We start from the raw sequence: 18794 nt of genomic DNA, 5'->3' as shown, positions 1-18794 counted from the left end.
CTGTCAAATAAATAAAAATTCTAAAAAAACACAAAAAAACAAAAAACAAAACCTAACTCATCCCCTTCTTTCCATAACCACTGTCCCCACTTTAGTGGTGCATTACCCCCCTCCAGGATTACTGCATAACATCCTTAACTGAAAACACCTCTGCTCTTGCCCTTCTAATTCTCCACAGAAGCCAGAGTGATCTACTGAAAATGTAAATCTGATCATGGCATTCTGTGCTTAAAAACATCCAATGGTTCCCAATAAACTTAAAATGAAATCCAAAGTCCCGTCTTATTAGGGGTGCTTGGGTGGCTCAGTTGGATAGGCAGACAGTTAAGCATCTGCCTTCAGCTCAGGTCATGATCCCAGGGTCTTGGGATGGAGCCCTGGATTGGATCAAGCCCTGCCTCTAATGGCAGGGCTCCCTACTCAACTCCCTGCTTGGTGGGGGTGACTGCTTCTCTTTCTTCCTCTGTCCCTCCCCCTCTCTCTCACTCTTTCTCAAATAAATATATAAAATCTTAAAAAAAAAAAAAAAAAGTAAGTTACCTTATTATAACTTCCTCTATGATTTGCCTCACTGCTTCTCCCCCACCTCATTTCTGTCATCACACCATTTAATCACTACATTCTAGCCATGCTGGCCTTATTTTTGTTCCCCCAATCAGCTAAGCTCTTCATTATCTCAGGACCTGATACCTGGGATAACTGTTTACTTCCATTCACTCTTTACCTGGCTAACTCCCATTCCATTTTTCTTCATATGTCCATCAGGATTCCACATTTGTCTTCTCCACCTGACAGGCACATTACTGATACTCAATAAATAGCTAATCACTTCATTTTCAATTATCCAGCCAGTACTAGCCAAAAAACAAACAAACAAAAAACCAAGAGAGTGGGATTACACAAAGGAACGTAATTATACGTTCCTGAAACTTGAAAGTATTAAAATTATTTTAAAATCTAAATATGTCCAAAACCTGTTTATTTGCAAAACTGAGAACTCCCCCCCCCCCAAAAAAACCCCTATCAAAATGTTACCATCCAAAAAAGATGATTAAATGAACCAAGGACAAAACATTGTCACAAGTGATTACTCCTGAAAGAAGATAATTAAGAACCCTGGGAATCTTTTTTTCTGCCCTATCTTTTGCTTTATGAAAAAAACGGGACAGGGGCTAAACAAAAATAGTAACGCAAGCAGTCAATAACTTAAAAATGTGTTTATTGGTCTTTTCTGGCCGAAACAAAGGAAAAAAAAAAAAAAGCAAGCAAGCATTCGTGGTACTCAAATTATTACAACGTGTTTGAGTTAAATTCCATTTAAAAAGGAAAGAAAGAATTGGGTATCGGGGTTGTTACAGTAAATCTCCGGAGAGGTGATAAGATAGAAAACATTACTTGCTCCCTTTACATCTAAGGCAAAGGCGTTTCCATCCTCACTCCGCACCCCCCACCCCAGAATGTCCGGCGCTGAACAATGCCTAATGGATTCTCTAGGAAAAATTCCACGCTATCAACTCGATCAACCAATGTCTCCATCATACCGATCTCTACTACAGCGTCTGCCTTCTACTCTCAGAGTAGCCGCGGATCCCTTCTCAATCCTAGAACTCGCTTTGGGTAGATGGCTTCCCTCCTAGGATCCCAAACGAGAAACAGCTTCTACAGAACGCAAACGGCAAACAGCCGCGGGCAAGAAGGGAGGAAAAAAGGACCGATGCCAGACTCACCTGGGGCTGCACCGTACTCGACAGGGAAAACATCTCCTCCGGGCTCTCAGCTACCTCGCCAGCCTGCCGAAAGTGCCCCTCTGTCTACGGCTCGGCGGGGAGGTGCTGAGCCCTTCTTTCCTTTTCTTTTCCCCTCTCCCCTTACCCCTTGCTCTTCCTAGAAACAGAAAATGGCTTCCCCTTCTCACAGCTGCTGCAACGACAGACAATCTGCCCCGGAAGGTAAGGTTCCAACGCACCAGTACTTCCGGGGCAGGTGGGCAATGCTCGGGGGCGTACGTCTGCCGCTTCCCTTTTCCCCGACTGACGTATCTACTGCCGCAGATGAGGTCCCCTGGCCCCGAAACTAGCTGATGTCCACGTTGAATGATACAAGTGCGGGATCCCCAAGCTCTCTGGCCGTATTTCTTTCTTAAGGGGCGACGGCATCGACCCTCTTAAATCTTTCTTTGTACACCGAATTTATCAAACTTTCCAGTATAGTCTCCTTTTCCGACGGGGCCGGACGGTACGATAGTTTGGGTAACTATCACCTCCCTCTTTTGCTACGATTTGGTGCTCTTTATCTTCCCCACAATAAATCGAAAATTCTTCCTGTTCGTTCTAATCCGCTTCAGTCCGGCAAGTTACATCGTGTTTCTATGTCGGATGACAGGGCCAGCCACCGGCTTCCTGCTCATCCAGTTTCTCCACATTCTCGGATTTGCACTAGCCAGACCAAACTGGCTGACATTTCCCGCCAGGGTGCGAGGTCGCGAAGGAGTAAAAACCAAACAAAGCAAAAGTGAGACGAGGGCAGGGTCCCGGCAACCTCGACTGGAGGTCAGGAGAATCCTCAGGTCTGCGATCGAGATTCCAGTCCGAGTAGCCCCTTTCTCTCGTAGACCAAAAACTGTGCTTCCCCCATTATTACAAAAGAAGTGATTGGGCCGCGGTCCCCGCCCTCGAAGAGTCTGTGGTTGGTTGGAGAATTTCCCAAGGTCCCCGTCGGCGCCTACAAACTAGAGATGACGGGGGCGGGGCTGCGCTGGGGGCGGGGCTGCGCAGGGCTCGGCGCGGCGAGCGCCGCAACGCGGTGGCGTCACTGACGGCGGAGTGCGTGGGCGGGGTCTTCTTTGAACTCAGTTGGCGGGAGCTGTGGCTCGGAAAGGGGCCTTGGCTGATGCTGCAGGCTTCTATCCGGGCTGGCTTACGATGGAGCCCACTGCGGGAAGCGAGAAGGAGTGTGAAGGAGACGCGGTTACAGGAGAGTGCGTGAATAGGATCCCAGTGCCAAGACCTCCCTCCATTGAGGAATTCACCATAGTGAAGCCCATCAGCCGTGGCGCCTTTGGGAAAGTGTATCTCGGGCAGAAAGGCGGCAAGTTGTACGCAGTGAAGGTAAGAAGTCGGGGAGAAAAGAAAGGGAAAGAGTCCGGACCTTCGGCCCTCTTTCCTGCCTCCGGGTTGGGCAGGCCCCAGGGCCGTAGGAGCCTATAGAGCGCTGTGACAGGACTTCTTACTTGGGGCGACTTGAGCGCCGGCAGGCTGGGTGTCTCGCCTCTGCCCCGCCCTTCCTTTTACTCCGCCAATGCTTAGGAGAAGCCAGGATTTCTGAATGATGTTTACCATCTTGATCTTTACCGGGATTAAGTTCGAAACATTAAATTTGAAACAATTATTTAAAGACTGAAACATGTGGGACGCCTGGGTGGGCTCAGGTGGTTAAGCAGCTGCCTTCGGCTCAGGTCATGATCCCATCGTCCTGGGATCGAGCCCCACATCTGGCTCTTTGCTCAGCAGGGAGCCTGCTTCTCCCTCTGCCTCTGCCTGCCATTCTGTCTGCCTGTGCTCGCTCTCCCCCCCCCCGATAAATAAATAAAATCTTTAAAAAAAAATAAAATAAAGACTGAAACATGTTAGAACATCTCACTCCTTTATCCTTGCAGCAGCGTATATCATTAGGAAAGCACTCAAGAGCTTTCAGTGTATTTGAGCCTCTCCTGGCCTCCCTTGGTCCTCACCCACTCCATAGTTTCGGATTACTCTCAATTTCGGCACTGAGTGAACATGAGAAAGGAAAGAAACGGGCAGGCTGAGAGCTGATGCATTTTCACCTTCCTTGCTGTGTGAATATCTATCAGGTCTCTTGGAATTGTACTTGCCTGACTTTGAACAGTCCTCTCTGCCTAAGGGCTTCAACACTGAATCTTCTGTATTTCCTCTCTCCGTTTAATAAAATCACCTTCATCGCTCTCATTCAGGCTAGAAACTTGAGTCATTTTAACTTTCTTCTACTTCATTTGTATAACCAGTGTCTCAGCTAGTCCTGTCAATTCTATCTCATATTCCTTCTTACCATCCCTTCCTTTCCATTCCGAAGACTACCCAAATACAGGACTTCATTTTTTCTTTGTTCTTTTCTTCCTCCCTCCTACTTTCCCTCCCTCTTTCCTCCTTAAAAGTACTTTTGGTAAATTACAGTTTGGGTAACTATCACCGCTATCCGATTTTAGAATATATCCATCACTCTAAAAAGATCTGCTGCCTGTCTTCAGTACCTCCCCCTTAACACCCCTGGCCCCAGGATACCAGCAATCTACTTTCTATTTCTACAGATTTGCCTTTTCTCTACATTGCATGTAAATGGAATCTTACAACAGATAGTCTTTTGCATCTAGGTTTTTTGGTTTTGTTTTTACCAGTGTTTTTGAGATTCATCAGACCTTCATTTACATACCTAGACTATTGGAGTAAACCCCTAAGTAGAATCGCTACTTTTTTCATCCACTCCTTAGGCTGTGACTTGCAAGCTAAAGTCCAAACTTCTTAGAAAAACAATCATAGGGCGCCTAAATGTCTCAGTCAGTTGAGCGCTCAGGTCTTGATCCCGGAGTCCTGGGAGTCCCAAATATCGCTTCACTCCTCTTCAAACCTTACCTGACCTTTAAGACCCACTCCATTGAAATTAATTCTTCCTTGCTTCATATGTTCCACCAGTTTTTTGCTTTTCTTTCTACTCTGTTTCCTAATCAGTCATTATTAGTTGTCGAAATAAAAATACCAATTCATTTTTTCGATGAATGTTTGTTGAGTATCCCCTTTGTGTGTAGGGTCTAGGGTCCAGTGTTGCACACAAACATGCGTTCACAAAGCTTCCAATCTAGTGGAATGACAGGTAAAATCATGTTACAGACTGGCTTTGTCAATTTCCCTCAGTTTTCTTATGGAAAGTATATAAGGCTGGAATTTATGGTGTATTAATTATACACATTAAAATTGATTTTATTACTCTTAATGAGTCCCTGGAAGAAATATGTCTTTTAGTAATCTTTCTGACAATTGATCTCAATGTTACTGTCTGTTCCTTTGAACAGTCCTCTTAATATAGATTATACTACAGTTTTGCTTCTGTACCAGTTACCTGTCAACTTGAAAAGAGCATTTCTTGTTATTTTCTGTAAGACTGCATTTGAGACTGTTAACTTTCAGTAGTTTTTAACTATTAAGGTTTTTTTCCTAGGCAAACAAACTTCCAGTATTCTTCCTCTTTCTGATTCAATTCCCACCCATCAAAGAATCAGAAGTTAAAGAAAATTTATTAGCTCCTAATTATCTGTACCTAGGTTCCTGATTATCTGGGGGCTTGTTAGGAACATTACTACCTTTGAATTTGTTATAAGACTAGTAGGATGGAACTATTTTTCTACTAAAATGTAGGGCACTAGGGGAGCATGTGTTTACTTCTTGTTCCTTCTCAAAAGGGATGCGATGCCACTTGATGCTAAAATAAGCAGTTCTCGGGCGCCTGGGTGGCTCAGTGGGTTAAGCTGCTGCCTTGGCTCAGGTCATGATCTCAGGGTCCTGGGATCGAGTCCCGCATCGTCCTGCATCGGGCTCTCTGCTCAGCAGGGAGCCTGCTTTCTCCTCTCTCTCTGCCTGCCTCTCTGCCTACTTGTAATCTCTCTCTGTCAAATAAATAAATAAAATCTTTAAAAAATAAATAAATAAAATAAAATAAGCAGTTCTCTGAAGAAATTTTAGTTCTGTTTACCATATTAGCTCTTTTTCTGACCATTTCCTGAGGGCGATGACAATGACATCTATGTTCTTTCTATCTCTGGTTGTTTTCACAATGGCAACTCTGAAACCTGAGAACACTCTTGTAATAAAAAAAGAAAATGAATATATTGTTATGTTGTCTCCCATAGGTTGTCAAAAAAGCTGATATGATCAACAAAAATATGACTCATCAGGTACAAGCTGAGAGGGATGCCTTAGCCCTAAGCAAAAGTCCTTTCATTGTCCATTTGTACTATTCCCTACAGTCAGCAAACAATGTCTACTTGGTAAGTAATTAATTTTACATTTTTTTCGTCATTTAGCAATCACCAAATTCACTGAATTAAGAATACTGTTGAGGTGGCAGGGGTGGCACTTGGCTGGCTCAGCCAGGAGAGCATCCAACCCTTGATCTCAGGGTTGTGAAGTCAAGCCCCTCACTGGGTGTAGAGAGTACTTAAAAATAATTTTTTAGGGGCGCCTGGGTGGCTCAGTGGGTTAAGCCGCTGCCTTCGGCTCAGGTCATGATCTCAGGGTCCTGGGATCGAGTCCCGCATCGGGTTCTCTGCTCAGCAGGGAGCTTGCTTCCCTCTCTCTCTCTCTGTCTGCCTCTCCATCTACTTGTGATTTCTCTCTGTCAAATAAAATAAAATCTTAAAAAAAAAATAATAATAATAATAATTTTTTAAAGATTATTTATTTATTTATTTCACAGAGAAAGAGAGAGAGAGATCACAAATAGGCGGAGAGACAGGCAGAGAGAGGGGGAAGCAGGCTCCCCGCTGAGCAGAGAGCCTGATGCGGGGCTCGATCCCAGGACCCTGAGATTACAACCTGAGCTGAAAGCAGAGGCTCAACCCCCTGAGCCACCGAGGCACCCCCAAAATAAGTTTTTAAGGCATGCGTCGGTGGCTCAGTGGGTTAAGCGTCTGCCTTCGGCTCAGGTCGTTATCCCAGGGTCCTGGGTTCAAGGCCCGCATCATACTCCCTGCTCAGTAGAGAACCTGCTTCTCTTTCTCCCTCTGCCTGCTGCTCCCCCTGCTTGTGCACTTCCTCTCCCTCTTTCTCTATGTCAAATAAATAAATAAATCTTTAAAAATATATATTAAAAAAAAAAAAAAAGAATCCAGTCTCTGTGTTTAGAGTACTTTGGTTTGAATTACAACTTTTGCACATACTAGCTTTATGACTTTGGCCAAGTTCCCGTAACTGTGCACGGGCAGTGTTCTGTGGAGAAAAAGAACTAACAGTGTGTGTGTGTGTGTGTGTGTGTGTGTGTGTGTGTGTGTGTGTACGGTGGAGATTTAAGGAATTGTTCTATGGGATTGTCATGGTTGGCAAGTCTGTAATCTTGCAGTGTAAGCCAGCAGACTGTAGACCCAGGGAGTTGATGTTGTAACTCAGGACTGAAAGCAGTGTAGAAGCAGAATTCCTTCTCCTTGGGGTGGGGTGGGGATAGGGGGTATGGAGGACAACACCTTGATCTTTTTTTCTTTTGATGCTTTCAACTGACTGGATAGGGCCCACCTAGATTATGAAGTGTCATCAGCTTTTACTTAACGTATACCTAAATGTGGGGTGCCTGGTTTGCTCAGTGGGTTAAAGCATCTGCCTTCAGCTCAGGTCATGATCCCAGGGTCCTGGGATGGAGGCCCGCATCGGGCTCTCTGCTCGGCGGGGAACCTGCTTCTCCCGCCTCCCCTCTCTCTGCCTACCTCTCTGCCTACTTGTGATCTCTGTCTGTCAAATAAATAAATAAAATCTTTAAAAAAAAGAAAAAAGTTTACCTAAATGTTAATCTCATCTAAAACACAACTTCAGAGCAACAATTAGGTTCATATTTCACCAAGTCTCTGAGTACTAGGGATTGGCCAAATGGGACATAAAATTAACTATCCCATGTTAGTTTCCTCATCTGCAAAATGGAGATAATAATAGCACCTACCTCAAAGGTTGTTATGAAATTTTAATAGGTAAATATAAAGCATGTAGAATAATATCTGACACATAGTGCTAAAAATATTTGGTAAGTAAAGGATATATACTAGGAATACTATAAAGTTTGGTGTATAATAAGGCAAGTATTGGGAAGTGGTGGGTTTTGAGCAGGCGGACTTTGAGAGTTGCTTGTTTTTCGTTTATAATGAAGAATTTGCAGGAGCGAGAATTGGTGAGGATATTTTAACTACAAATTGCAGAGATCTGACTCCTGAGGTAGTGTGGATTAAATGTTTAGCGTCTCCAATAGCTTCTGTTCAGTATGCACAAATGGTTTTCTACGGATGGTTGGGCCTTAGGATGTAGTTTTTTGGCCCTGAATTTGTAGTTTATCAACAGAATGTTCATTTCATCATAATTGATTTGCCTTCAGGAGTGGAATACCTTTATCCTTGATATGCTAAAGCTTTCTGTAAGTCTGTGGAATATAATTGTGGGACACTTCAACTTTTTGCTGTATCAAAAGCTTGAAACTGGGGCACCTGGGTGGCTCAGTGGTTAGGCCGCTGCCTTCGGCTCGGGTCATGGTCTCGGGGTCCTGGGATCGAGCCCCGCATCGGGCTCTCTGCTCAGCAGGGAGCCTGCTTCCTCCTCTCTCTCTGCCTGCCTCTCTGCCTACTTGTGATCTTTGTCTGTCAAAAAAAAAAAAAAAAAAAAAAAAAAGTTTAAAAAAAAAAAAAAAGCTTGAAACTGAACAGAACATGATATCCAGCTTCAAGCTGTACACCTGAAAATTCAGGGTAGATTATAAAAATAGAGTCTAAAACTCTTTTGGTACCTCATGGTTAAATCCATTTTTAGCCTTTCAGAAAATCTATGAGTTTATTTAGACTGACATTAAATGTGACTTCAAAGATTAAATGGGAAAACTAGAAAACTTTGGACAATAAGAGGTTTTTCTAGGCGAGTGGTGAGCACTTTTTTTTCATTTGGACTAAGTCAGGATCGATAAAAGTTTTTTTACACAGTTTAAGTACATGAATTATGATCATATTATACTATTGTTCTATACTGGTGACCACATCCTTTCTAATGGCTACACAGAATTATATGGATTTATTAAGGAATTCCATAATCTTTATAACAAACGCCCTATTAATGAGTTGGTTTGGGTTCTTTGACTATTCTAGACAATACTCAAAAAAATAAAATAAAATAAACAACAGTCCAACGAATAGCTTAGCATGAATGGTAGTAGCTAGTTGTAATGACCTTCTCTGTAAGCAACAAGACCTGGCAATACTATGGGGAAGGATATTGGAGCAAAGATACAAATTTGTATTGAGGGAATTCACCCTCAAGACAACATTAAGGGCAGCCCTTCAGGAGACCCCCTAGGTTCTAAGAAACCCAGATATGTGGGTCTACTTTTTATAGGACGATTCACTGTCTGAGAGTGTTGAAAAAAATAGAGTAGCAGTAAGAAGGTAAAAACCAAATACTCTAAGAATAATTGACTTTCCATTTTTTTAAGCCTGTGGTAAGCCAAATCTAGCCCACTGTTTCTGCACAGCCTGTGAGCTGAAAATAGTTTTGGCATTTTTTAAATGTTGAAAAAAATCTAAGGAAGAATAATACTTTGTGGTAAGTGAAAACTATATGAAATTTGAATTTCAGTGACTAAATACATCTTATTGGAAGACAGCCACATTCTTTGTTTACTTATTGTCTATGGCTGCTCTTGGGCTACAACAGAAGATTGAGGTAGTTGCCACACAGACCATATGGCTTGCAAAGCCTAAAATATTTACTATCTGGCTCTTCACAGAAAAAGAAGGAAACACTGACATATTCTGTTCCCAAAGAAGGTAGGGGAACTATTTAATCACACACGGCATACAGAACAGTATGTAGTAAAGGCATTAGAGAGCACCAGGAAGACTTAAAGGATTAAAACAATATCCTGTTAGTTTCAGGTGTAAATCATAGTGATTCCATATTTTTATACATTATGAAATGAGCCCCACAATAAGTCTAGTTACCATCTGTCACCAAAGTTATTGCAGTGTCATTGGCTCTATTTCCAGTGCTGTACTTTTTTCATCCCTGTAACTTAAGTATTTTATAACTTTTTTTTTTTAGAGGGGACAGGGGCAGAGGGAGAGAGAGAATCTTAAGCAGATTCCATGCCCAGCACAGAGCCCAACACCAAATTCGATTTCACGACCCCAAGATCATGACCTGAGCTGAAACCGAGAGTTGGCCACATAACTGACTGAGCCACCCAGGCACCCCATAACATCTTTATAGAAAAAAAAATATAACATAAGTTCATGCTGAAATTTCTTTTTTCTTTATGCTGAAATTTACAATTCAGTGGGAAATCATAGAATTTTATCCAGCATCTTTTAAAAAAATGTATAACATATAAAAACATTTTGGAAACAATGTATTCTATTACCCTGACAATCTGGGTTCCTAAAAACATTAATGTAAATACTCGTTTGCTTTCTTTTTTTTTAAATATTTTATTTATTTATTTGACAGAGATCACAAGTAGGCAGAGAGGCAGGCAGAGAGAGAGGGGAAAGCAGGCCCTCTGCTGAGCAGAGAGCCTGATGCAGGGCTCTATCCTAGGACCCTGGGATCATGACCTGAGCCGAGGGCAGAGGCTTTAACCTACTGAGCCACCCAGGTGCCCCTCGTTTGCTTTAACTTATAACATTATATATTTAATATTTTCAAAATAACAAATATCAATATTGTTTTACTAACACTAAAACAACTAGAGTCAATTTAGGACTTTTTTTTTCCTGTTCTTTTTGTCCTTGGGATATAGTATTAAAATTCTGGTTTTTGAAGTCACTTGAAATCATTTCGGCTTGGTTATAAAACTTGAGATGGTGCTAGTGTCATTTGTTCCCCTTTTGTATCATAGATTTCTACTTAAAAAAGAGAATCCATAAAAGTACTAGAAGAAGGAGGGGGCGCCTTGGTGGCTCAGTGGGTTAAGCCTCTGTCTTCAGCTCAGGTCATGATCCCAGGTTCCTGGGATCAAGCCCTGCATCAGGCTCTCTGCTCAGCAAAGGGCCTGCTTTCCCCTCTCTCTCTGCCTGCCTCTCTGCCTATTTGTGATCTCTCTCTCTCTCAAGTTAATTAATAAAATCTTAAAAAAAAAAAAAAAAAGTACTAGAAGAAGGGGCACCTAGATGGCTCAGTCAGTTAAGTGTCTACCTTCCACTCAGGTCATGATCCCAAGGTCCTGGGATTGAGCCCCATCTGGCTCCTTGATCAGTGGGGAGTCTGCTTCTCCCTCTCCCCCTACCCTTGTTCATTCTCTCTCTCTCTCTCTCTCTCTCTCTCATGTGCTCTCTCTAATAAATAATATAAAATCTTTCCCAAAAAAAGTACTAGAAGAAAATTGATGTGAATATTTTTATAATCTTAAATTGATACAGGTCTTACTAAGTACAAAATAAAACATTTTGATACAAAATGTTTTGATACAAATGGTATTTTGATACAAAATACCATTTACATCGTCAAATAACAAGTTTGGAGAAAATATTGCTCAGAAAAATACAGAAAAGTCTAATTTTACTACTATGTAAACAGATTTTATACATCAATAAGAAGGAATTAAATACCCAAGTAGAAAAATGGGCAAAGAATAGAAGTGATTCACAAAAGATACATGCAAGACCAAAAATAGGAGCACCTGGCTGGTGCAGTCAGTGGAACATGTGATTCTTGATCTAGGGGTTGTGGGGTCAAGCCCCACACTGGGTATAGGGATTACTTAATAAAATCTTAAAAAAAAGTGTAAAGATCCGAAATCTCCCTACTAGTCAATAAACATCTAAACAAGTCCTTTTGTTCTTAGATTGACAAAGAGAAAAAGGATCAGTAATTATTGTTGATGAGGACATAAGAAACATTCTCATGAGCTCAAGTGCAGTATGTTTACTTATTTATTTACGTACTACTGAATTATAAACTCTTTCACTGAGGAGACATTTTATTCTTGCTTATATTTCCAGTGCTAGCACCGTGTGTAGCACAGACTTGGGCTTAGTAAATGTTTTAATGATTGATGTCATCAACAAAAACTGACTAATCTCTATATACCAGGGAAACTACTGACCTAAAGAGGAAAGAAAGGACTTTGTTTTATGAAGGTCTTACTAGGCAGTATTTTATATCTTAAAACGATACAGATTTTTAAGAATAATGACAGTGCATGTAAAAGGAACAGTAGAGCTTTGCAACCACCTAGCAATATTGGAGTTAGACAAGAATCATCTACAGTCACATGATGCTAAGATCAGTGCTTGAAATCTGTTGGGAAACAGGTTATTTACGTACACTCAACATATTTCCTCCATTACTTCTTAATTACCAGGGGCTTAAAAACAGTACTTCATTGGAGAAATCTGGAAGTCACCACCTGAACTAAGTGATCAAAGTCAACATCCCCAGTAATGGAACATGCTGACAGTAGTTATCTCACCTAGTGGGAGTGTCTCCAAGAACGAATCGACATTACTTACTAGAATTCCTGTCAAAAATGCTAACCTGAATTGAATAGTGAGGAAATAATCGGATGTCAGGAAAGACTGCCCCCCTCTACAAGGCAAAAATCTGTCCAAGATTAAAGGAGACTAAAGAGATATGATAACTAAATGCCATGGAGGTCCTGGCTAGGGCAGGGTGGTAAGATATCTTACCAAGGATATTTATTTAGTACTCAGAGAAATTTGAATACAGACTATCAATTAGATAATAGTATTAGTGTTAAATTCCTTGAATTTTATTATGCTATAGTTAGGTAAGAATATTCTTGTTAGGAGAGACACGATGAAGAATTTTGTGGCGACCGGTCATGATCTCAACTTTATTCTCTGGTTATTTAGTAAAAACGTTAAAGCTACAAATATCATTTGTTAATGTTGCCACACTTTGAAACTGTTTAGTCTGAATAAAAACCATGCATTTATGCTAATAATCATGTTCCTTTGTTTATTATGTAATATAATTATGTTATTAACAAACACTTATTTTATATTCATACATGTGGAGAGGGAGAAAGCAAATGGGCAAAGTGCTCACAGTGGTGAATCTAGATGAAGAGTACATGGGACTGTTCTTATACCTTTCTGTAAGTCTTAATTTTTATTCAGATTAAGCAGTTCAAATTCAATTTAAAAAAAGATATGGCAACATGAGCAAACTTCATATTAATGTGTACTGAGTAAGATCAAGAAAATGTATCTATTACAGAGCCATGCTAAAAATAGATAACTATAATAGTCAAAAATTGTTTTTGAGGTAATCAAACCATATTGTTTTTATTCTATAACATTTGTATTCCTTTTTGATAGGTAATGGAATATCTTATTGGTGGTGATGTCAAGTCTCTCCTACATATATATGGTTATTTTGATGAAGAGATGGCCGTGAAATATATTTCTGAAGTAGCCTTGGCTCTAGACTACCTTCACAGGCATGGAATCATCCACAGGTAAAGACGGACTTTTCTACAAACTATTAGTTAAGTATAAATCTTTTGCCTTTTACAAACTATTAGTTAAAACCACAGTTAATCAAATTATGTATTAAATATTTGAGTTTGAAATGTTTGCATAAGCATTTGCCCATGTAAAGTTTGGTAGTAACTAATGTGAGTTTAAAAATTCCATCAGCTTGGGGCGCCTGGGTGGCTCAGTGGGTTAAGCCGCTGCCTTCGGCTCAGGTCATGATCTTGGGGTCCTGGGATCGAGTCCCGCATTGGGCTCTCTGCTCAGCAGGGAGCCTGCTTCCTCCTCTCTCTCTCTGCCTACTTGTGATCTCTCTCTGTCAAATAAATAAATAAAATCTTTAAAAAAAAAAAAAAATTCCATCAGCTTGAGGCACCTTTGTAACTCAGTGAGGTAAGCATCTGCCTTCAGCTCAGGTCCTGATCCCAGGGTCCTAGAAACGAGCCCCACGTTAGGCTCCCAGCTCAGTGGGGAGTCTCCTTCTCCCTCTCCCTCTGCCCCTCCTCCTGCTCGTGCTCTCTCTCTCTCTCTCTTTCTCTCATAAGTAAATAACATTTTTTAAAAGATTTTATTTATTTATTTATTTGACAGAGAGAGAGATCACAAGTAGGCAGAGAGGCAGGCAGAGAGAGAGAGAGAGAGAGGGAAGCAGGCTCCCTGCTGAGCAGAGAGCCCAATGCAGGACTTGATCCCAGGACCCTGAGATAATGACCTGAGCCGAAGGCAGCGGCTTAACCCACTGAACCACCCAGGAGCCCAAATAAAATCTTTTCTTTAAAGAGTAAATAAAAGCACTAAGTTTTTAAAAAATGTATAAATTCCATCAATTCTTGTTTCCTCTCCCCTCCCTATGCTTTGAATATGTTGCTTTGAACATGGGTACACCATTTTGTTGTGAAGAATATTGAACCTTTTTTCCACCCCCTTACCATCATACAGAAGTGTTATATTTTGGGGTGCCAAGGTGGCTCAGTTGTTAAGCATCTGCCTTTGGCTCAGGTTGTGATATCTGTATTTTGGGATTGAGCCCTGCATTGGGCTCCCTGCTCAGTGAGCCTGCTTCTCTCTCTCCCTCTGCCTGTTGCTCCCCTGCTGTTCTCTCTCTCTTTCTTTCAAATAAATAAAATCATAAAAAATAAATTTATTTATTTAAATAAAAAGTACTGTATTTTATAATGCCAACTGATTTGCGGTGTTTTACTCTGTGCAAAGGAAGTCATGTTCTAAGTGGCTCTTCTCTATTAAGATTTAATCTTACCCTCCATGAAAGAGGTAAATATGATTTTGGTGTAGCCTGAAACTGTTTTTTATCTAATGAGGTTTATTTGTTATAATGGACTATCTACTGAATAATGCCAAAGATAATCCAGTATTAAATCGGTTAACTTTTTCATTGGTTCAAATATACAGAAGATAATTTACTTTTGAGAGTGGTTTTTTGCACTCTCAAAGCCAGCACAAGTGCCTTGTTTTAGTGAAAATAAATAGAGATTGAGTCTTCTGAAATTTCTGGGTTTTCCCCTGCTAATTCTACATCAACACTAGCTCTTTTTTAATTGTCTACTATTTGTTTTTTGTATGTGCAGGGATTTGAAACCAGACAATATGCTTATTTCTAATGAAGGTCATATTAAATTAACAGATTTTGGCCTTTCCAAAGTTACTTTGAATAGAGGTAAGAAAAATAGCAGGTAAGTACGTTTTTAAAAACCCAACAACTACTTGCTATTAACTTACACTATTTTGTTTGCTTATAATGCTAAAATTTGATGATTATTTGTTCCAAAAGAGACTAGAAAAGTATAATGGTATTTCCTTTCAACTGAAGATGAAAAATGAAAAAAAGTGGCACCTGGGTGGCTCAGTGGGTTAAACCTCTGCCTTTGGCTTGGCTCGTGATCTCGGCGTCCTAGGATTGGGCCCCTGTCAGGCTCTCTGCTTGGCAGGGAGCCTGCTTCCCCTCTCTCTCTGCCTGCCTCTCTGCCTACTTGTGATCTCTGCCTGTCACTAAAATAAATAAAATCTTAAAAAAAAAAAGAAAAATGGGGGAAAGAAAGGATGAGAAATGGAAATAATCATTCCTAAATCATCAAGGACATTCAAAGTTCTTTGGATCCTCAAAGAGGAAGTCAAAATTTCTGTTCTTCTGACTTTGTGTCTACTGAAACTGGTTTGACCAATTAAACATCAGTAAAGTGACTGAAATAACTATACAGTGATAAACAGTGATTCCTACAGAACTTATTCAAACTGACAGAACCACTACCAAGACCTTGATAAACAAGGGCAAAGAAAATGAACACAATTCACACACACACGTATATGGGAGTATATTAATTTCACTCTAGGTAATGAAAGAAATGCTAATTTAAAAAATAATAAATGAATCATTTCACTGTTAAACTAGGCAAAAAAAGAGAGAGAGAGAGAGGGAGAGAGAACTGAAGATCTAAAATTAATGAGACTGCAAAACCACAGTTAGTTTTTCCAGAAACATTGTAAATTAGCACAGTGCTTTCCACAGGTTATCAACCAGTGTGTTTTAAGAAACAAAAGAGTTTAGGATGCCTGGGTGGCTCAGTTGGTTAAGTGACTGCCTTCAGCTTGGGTCATGGTCCTAGAGTCCTGGGATAGAGTCCTTTGTCGGGCTCCCCGCTCAGCAGGGAGTCTGTTTCTCCCTCTGACCATCCCCCTGTCATACTCTCTCTCTCGCTCTTGCTCTCGCTCTTGCTCTCAAATAAATAAATAAAATTAAGAATTTAAGAAAAGAAACAAAAGTTTAATTCTTTTTGACCTAGTTAGTCTATCTTAGAGTTTTTCTAAGGAAATGGTTCAAGAGAACAAAATATATGAATAAAACTTTGTAGCAGGATTGTTTCTAATAGGGAAAAACTAGAAATTACTTAAGTTTATCATAGAAACATGGAGATGTTTCTATGAGAGCTTACCGACTTGGTAGCATATTAAATTATTAAAATGGTAGCAGATAGAAATAAATGAACAGGAGAGCACAAAATTGGGCTTATAAATTATAAACCATAGGATTATAATTATTGGAAAATAAATACACACCTATAATTCTTTATTTGCAAGTACACATTTCAAAAGTTTTGAATACCTAAGGATTTTCATTTAGTTTGATAAAATTTGACCTGAGCTGATGGGGGCTCTTTATGGTTTTTATTTGTCCCATTTCACATAACTACTCAGATTCTTCACAGCAGTAATAATAATATTTGAGTACAGGTGGCTAGATGAGATGCCACAAGAGATGTTCCTTACTATACAGTATACTGGGTTTTTACCCAAAGAAAACAAAAGTACTAATTTGAAAAGATAAGGCACATCCTTATGTTGATTACAGCAGTATTTCCAATAGCCAAGATAGGGAAGAAATCCAAGCGTCCATCAATAGATGAATTGATAAAGAAGATATGGTGTGCAGACCCACACACTAGGATATTACTCAGCCATAAAAAAGAATGAGGCCTTGTCATTTGTGACAACACGGGCAGACCTAGAGGGTATTATGCTAAGTGAAAGAAGTCATACAGAAAGACAAGTACCCTGTGATTTCACTTATATCATGGAACCTAAAAACCAAAACAGACAAAAAAAGTGGAGACAGACCCATTAATACAGTGAACAGACTGATGATTGTGGGAGAGAAAAGGCAAAAGGGCAAAATGGGTAAAAGGGAGTAGGAGACATAGGCTTCCATTATGGAATTATTCCAGTTATGCATATATATTCCACATTATTCCAGTTATGGAATGAGTAAGTCATGAGGATGAAAAGTACAGGATAGTGAATATAGACAATAATATTGTAATAGTATTGTATGGTGACAGACAGTAGCTACACTTGTGGCAAACATGGTATAACATATAGAGTTGTTGAATCACTAGGTTGTGCACCGGAAACCAAGGTAAAATTATGTGTCATATCTCAATAAAAAAACAAAAAAAAACTAAAAAGATCATTATATATTCATCACCTTCCCTTTCTAAAATCTAAACATTTTTAAATTGTGAGGCAAATCTAACCCCCTGGGATTCAGGTAAGATACTGAAAAAGTCATAAATCCGATAAATTTTGTGGTGATACCTGATAAATTTTATATGGTGATATAACAGTTTAGTATTTTTTATTTTATTTTTTTCCTACCTGATAATTTATTTAAAATTTGGCTCCCATAGGGAACCTGGTTGGCTCAGTTTGTAGAGCACGCAACTCTTGATCTTGGGGTCATGAGTTCAATCCCCACACTGAGTAGTAGATAGCTTACATAAAAAATAAAAATAATAAAAATAAAATAAAATTTGCCTCCCAAATAATTCTCTATTTGTATTACTATAAATAGTAATATGAGAAACATCTTAAGTATACAGATTCTGAATTTGGTTTTTGTCTTTTTTTTTTGATAGTGCTAAGAAATCCATAATATAAAATTTACCATTTTTAAAAAGTATACATTTCAGTAGTATTAACTATATTTATATTAACTATATTTACATTGTTGTGCAACAGATCTCTAGAACTTTTTCATCTTGCAAAACTGAAACTCTATATCCTAAATTCCCCTCCCCCCCCAGCCCCAGCAACCACAATTCTTTTTTCTTTATCTGTGAGTTTGATTACTTTAGGTACCTCATATAAGTAGAATTATAGACTATTTGTCATTTTGTGACTGACTTATATCATTTAGCATAATGTCCTCAAGTTTCATCCACATCACAGCATGTAACAGTATTTCCTTCTTTTTAAAGGCTGAATAACATTCTGTTACATGTATATATGCCACTTCTTAAATCTATCTATGTGTTAGTGGACGTTTGGGTTGCTTCTCCTGATTACTGTGAATTATGCAATCAACATGAGTGTATAAATCTCTCTCATAGACCCTGCTCTCAATTCTTACCTATATATAGTCGGTAGTGGAATTCCTGGGTCATATAGTGATTCTATTTTTAATTTTTTGAGGAGCCTCTATTGTGTTTTTCATAGTAGCTCCACATAGTGGAGGATACTCATGCTGGGGTTGTGAGTTCAATCCCCACATTGAGTGTAGAGATTAGTTAAAAATAAAATCTTTAGAGATGCCTGGGGGGCTCAGTCATTAGCCATCTGCCTTCAGCTCAGGTCATGGTTCCAAGGTCCTGGGATCTAGTCCTGCATCAGTCTCCCTACTCAAGAGGCGGCCTATTTCTCCCTCTCCCATTCCCCCTGCTTGTGTTCCCTCTCTCACTCTCTCTCTCTGTGTCAAAAAAATAAATAAAATCTTTAAAAATAATAATCAAATAAAATCCTTTTTTAAAAAAGTCTGACACCACATAGAATATCACACTTTTCCTACCGTTTGTGGGGCGTGGGGTGGGGTGATTATTTTTTTAATTATTTTTTAAGGAGTGCCTGGGTGGCTCAGTCAGTTGGGCATCTGCCTTCAGCTCAGGTCATGATCCCAGGGTCCTGGGTTTGAGCCTCGAATAAGGCTCCCCGCTCACCACTCCTTCTGCCTGCCACTTCCCCTGCTTGTGCATATTCTCTCTCT

At 39.9% G+C, this 18794-nt stretch overlaps 2 protein-coding genes across 6 annotated transcripts in view; one reads left to right on the top strand and one right to left on the bottom strand.

Moving 5' to 3' along the window:
- The window catches only part of YME1L1 (YME1 like 1 ATPase), a 51224-nt gene extending 49275 nt beyond the window's left edge, over positions 1–1949 (bottom strand). Inside the window, exon 1 of one of the 2 annotated variants that reach the window (XM_032349704.1) lies at positions 1728–1949. In XM_032349704.1, coding sequence (XP_032205595.1) covers positions 1728–1760 — 33 coding nt within the window. In that variant the 5' untranslated portion in view covers positions 1761–1949. The remainder of the gene's footprint in view (positions 1–1727) is intronic. The other variant, XM_032349705.1, reaches the window with a different exon arrangement.
- A 3-nt stretch (positions 1950–1952) lies between these two features.
- MASTL (microtubule associated serine/threonine kinase like) overlaps positions 1953–18794 on the top strand; it is a 35961-nt gene continuing 19119 nt past the window's right edge. For all 4 annotated transcript variants that reach the window (XM_032349703.1, XM_032349701.1, XM_032349702.1 and 1 more), the window contains exons 1-4: positions 1953–3107; positions 5918–6055; positions 13088–13227; positions 14830–14918. In XM_032349703.1, coding sequence (XP_032205594.1) covers positions 2922–3107; positions 5918–6055; positions 13088–13227; positions 14830–14918 — 553 coding nt within the window. In that variant the 5' untranslated portion in view covers positions 1953–2921. The remainder of the gene's footprint in view (positions 3108–5917; positions 6056–13087; positions 13228–14829; positions 14919–18794) is intronic.

The sequence above is a fragment of the Mustela erminea genome, chromosome 6 (genome assembly GCF_009829155.1).
Source record: "Mustela erminea isolate mMusErm1 chromosome 6, mMusErm1.Pri, whole genome shotgun sequence".
NCBI lineage: Eukaryota > Metazoa > Chordata > Mammalia > Carnivora > Mustelidae > Mustela > Mustela erminea.
This window is presented reverse-complemented; position numbering and strand designations above follow the sequence as displayed.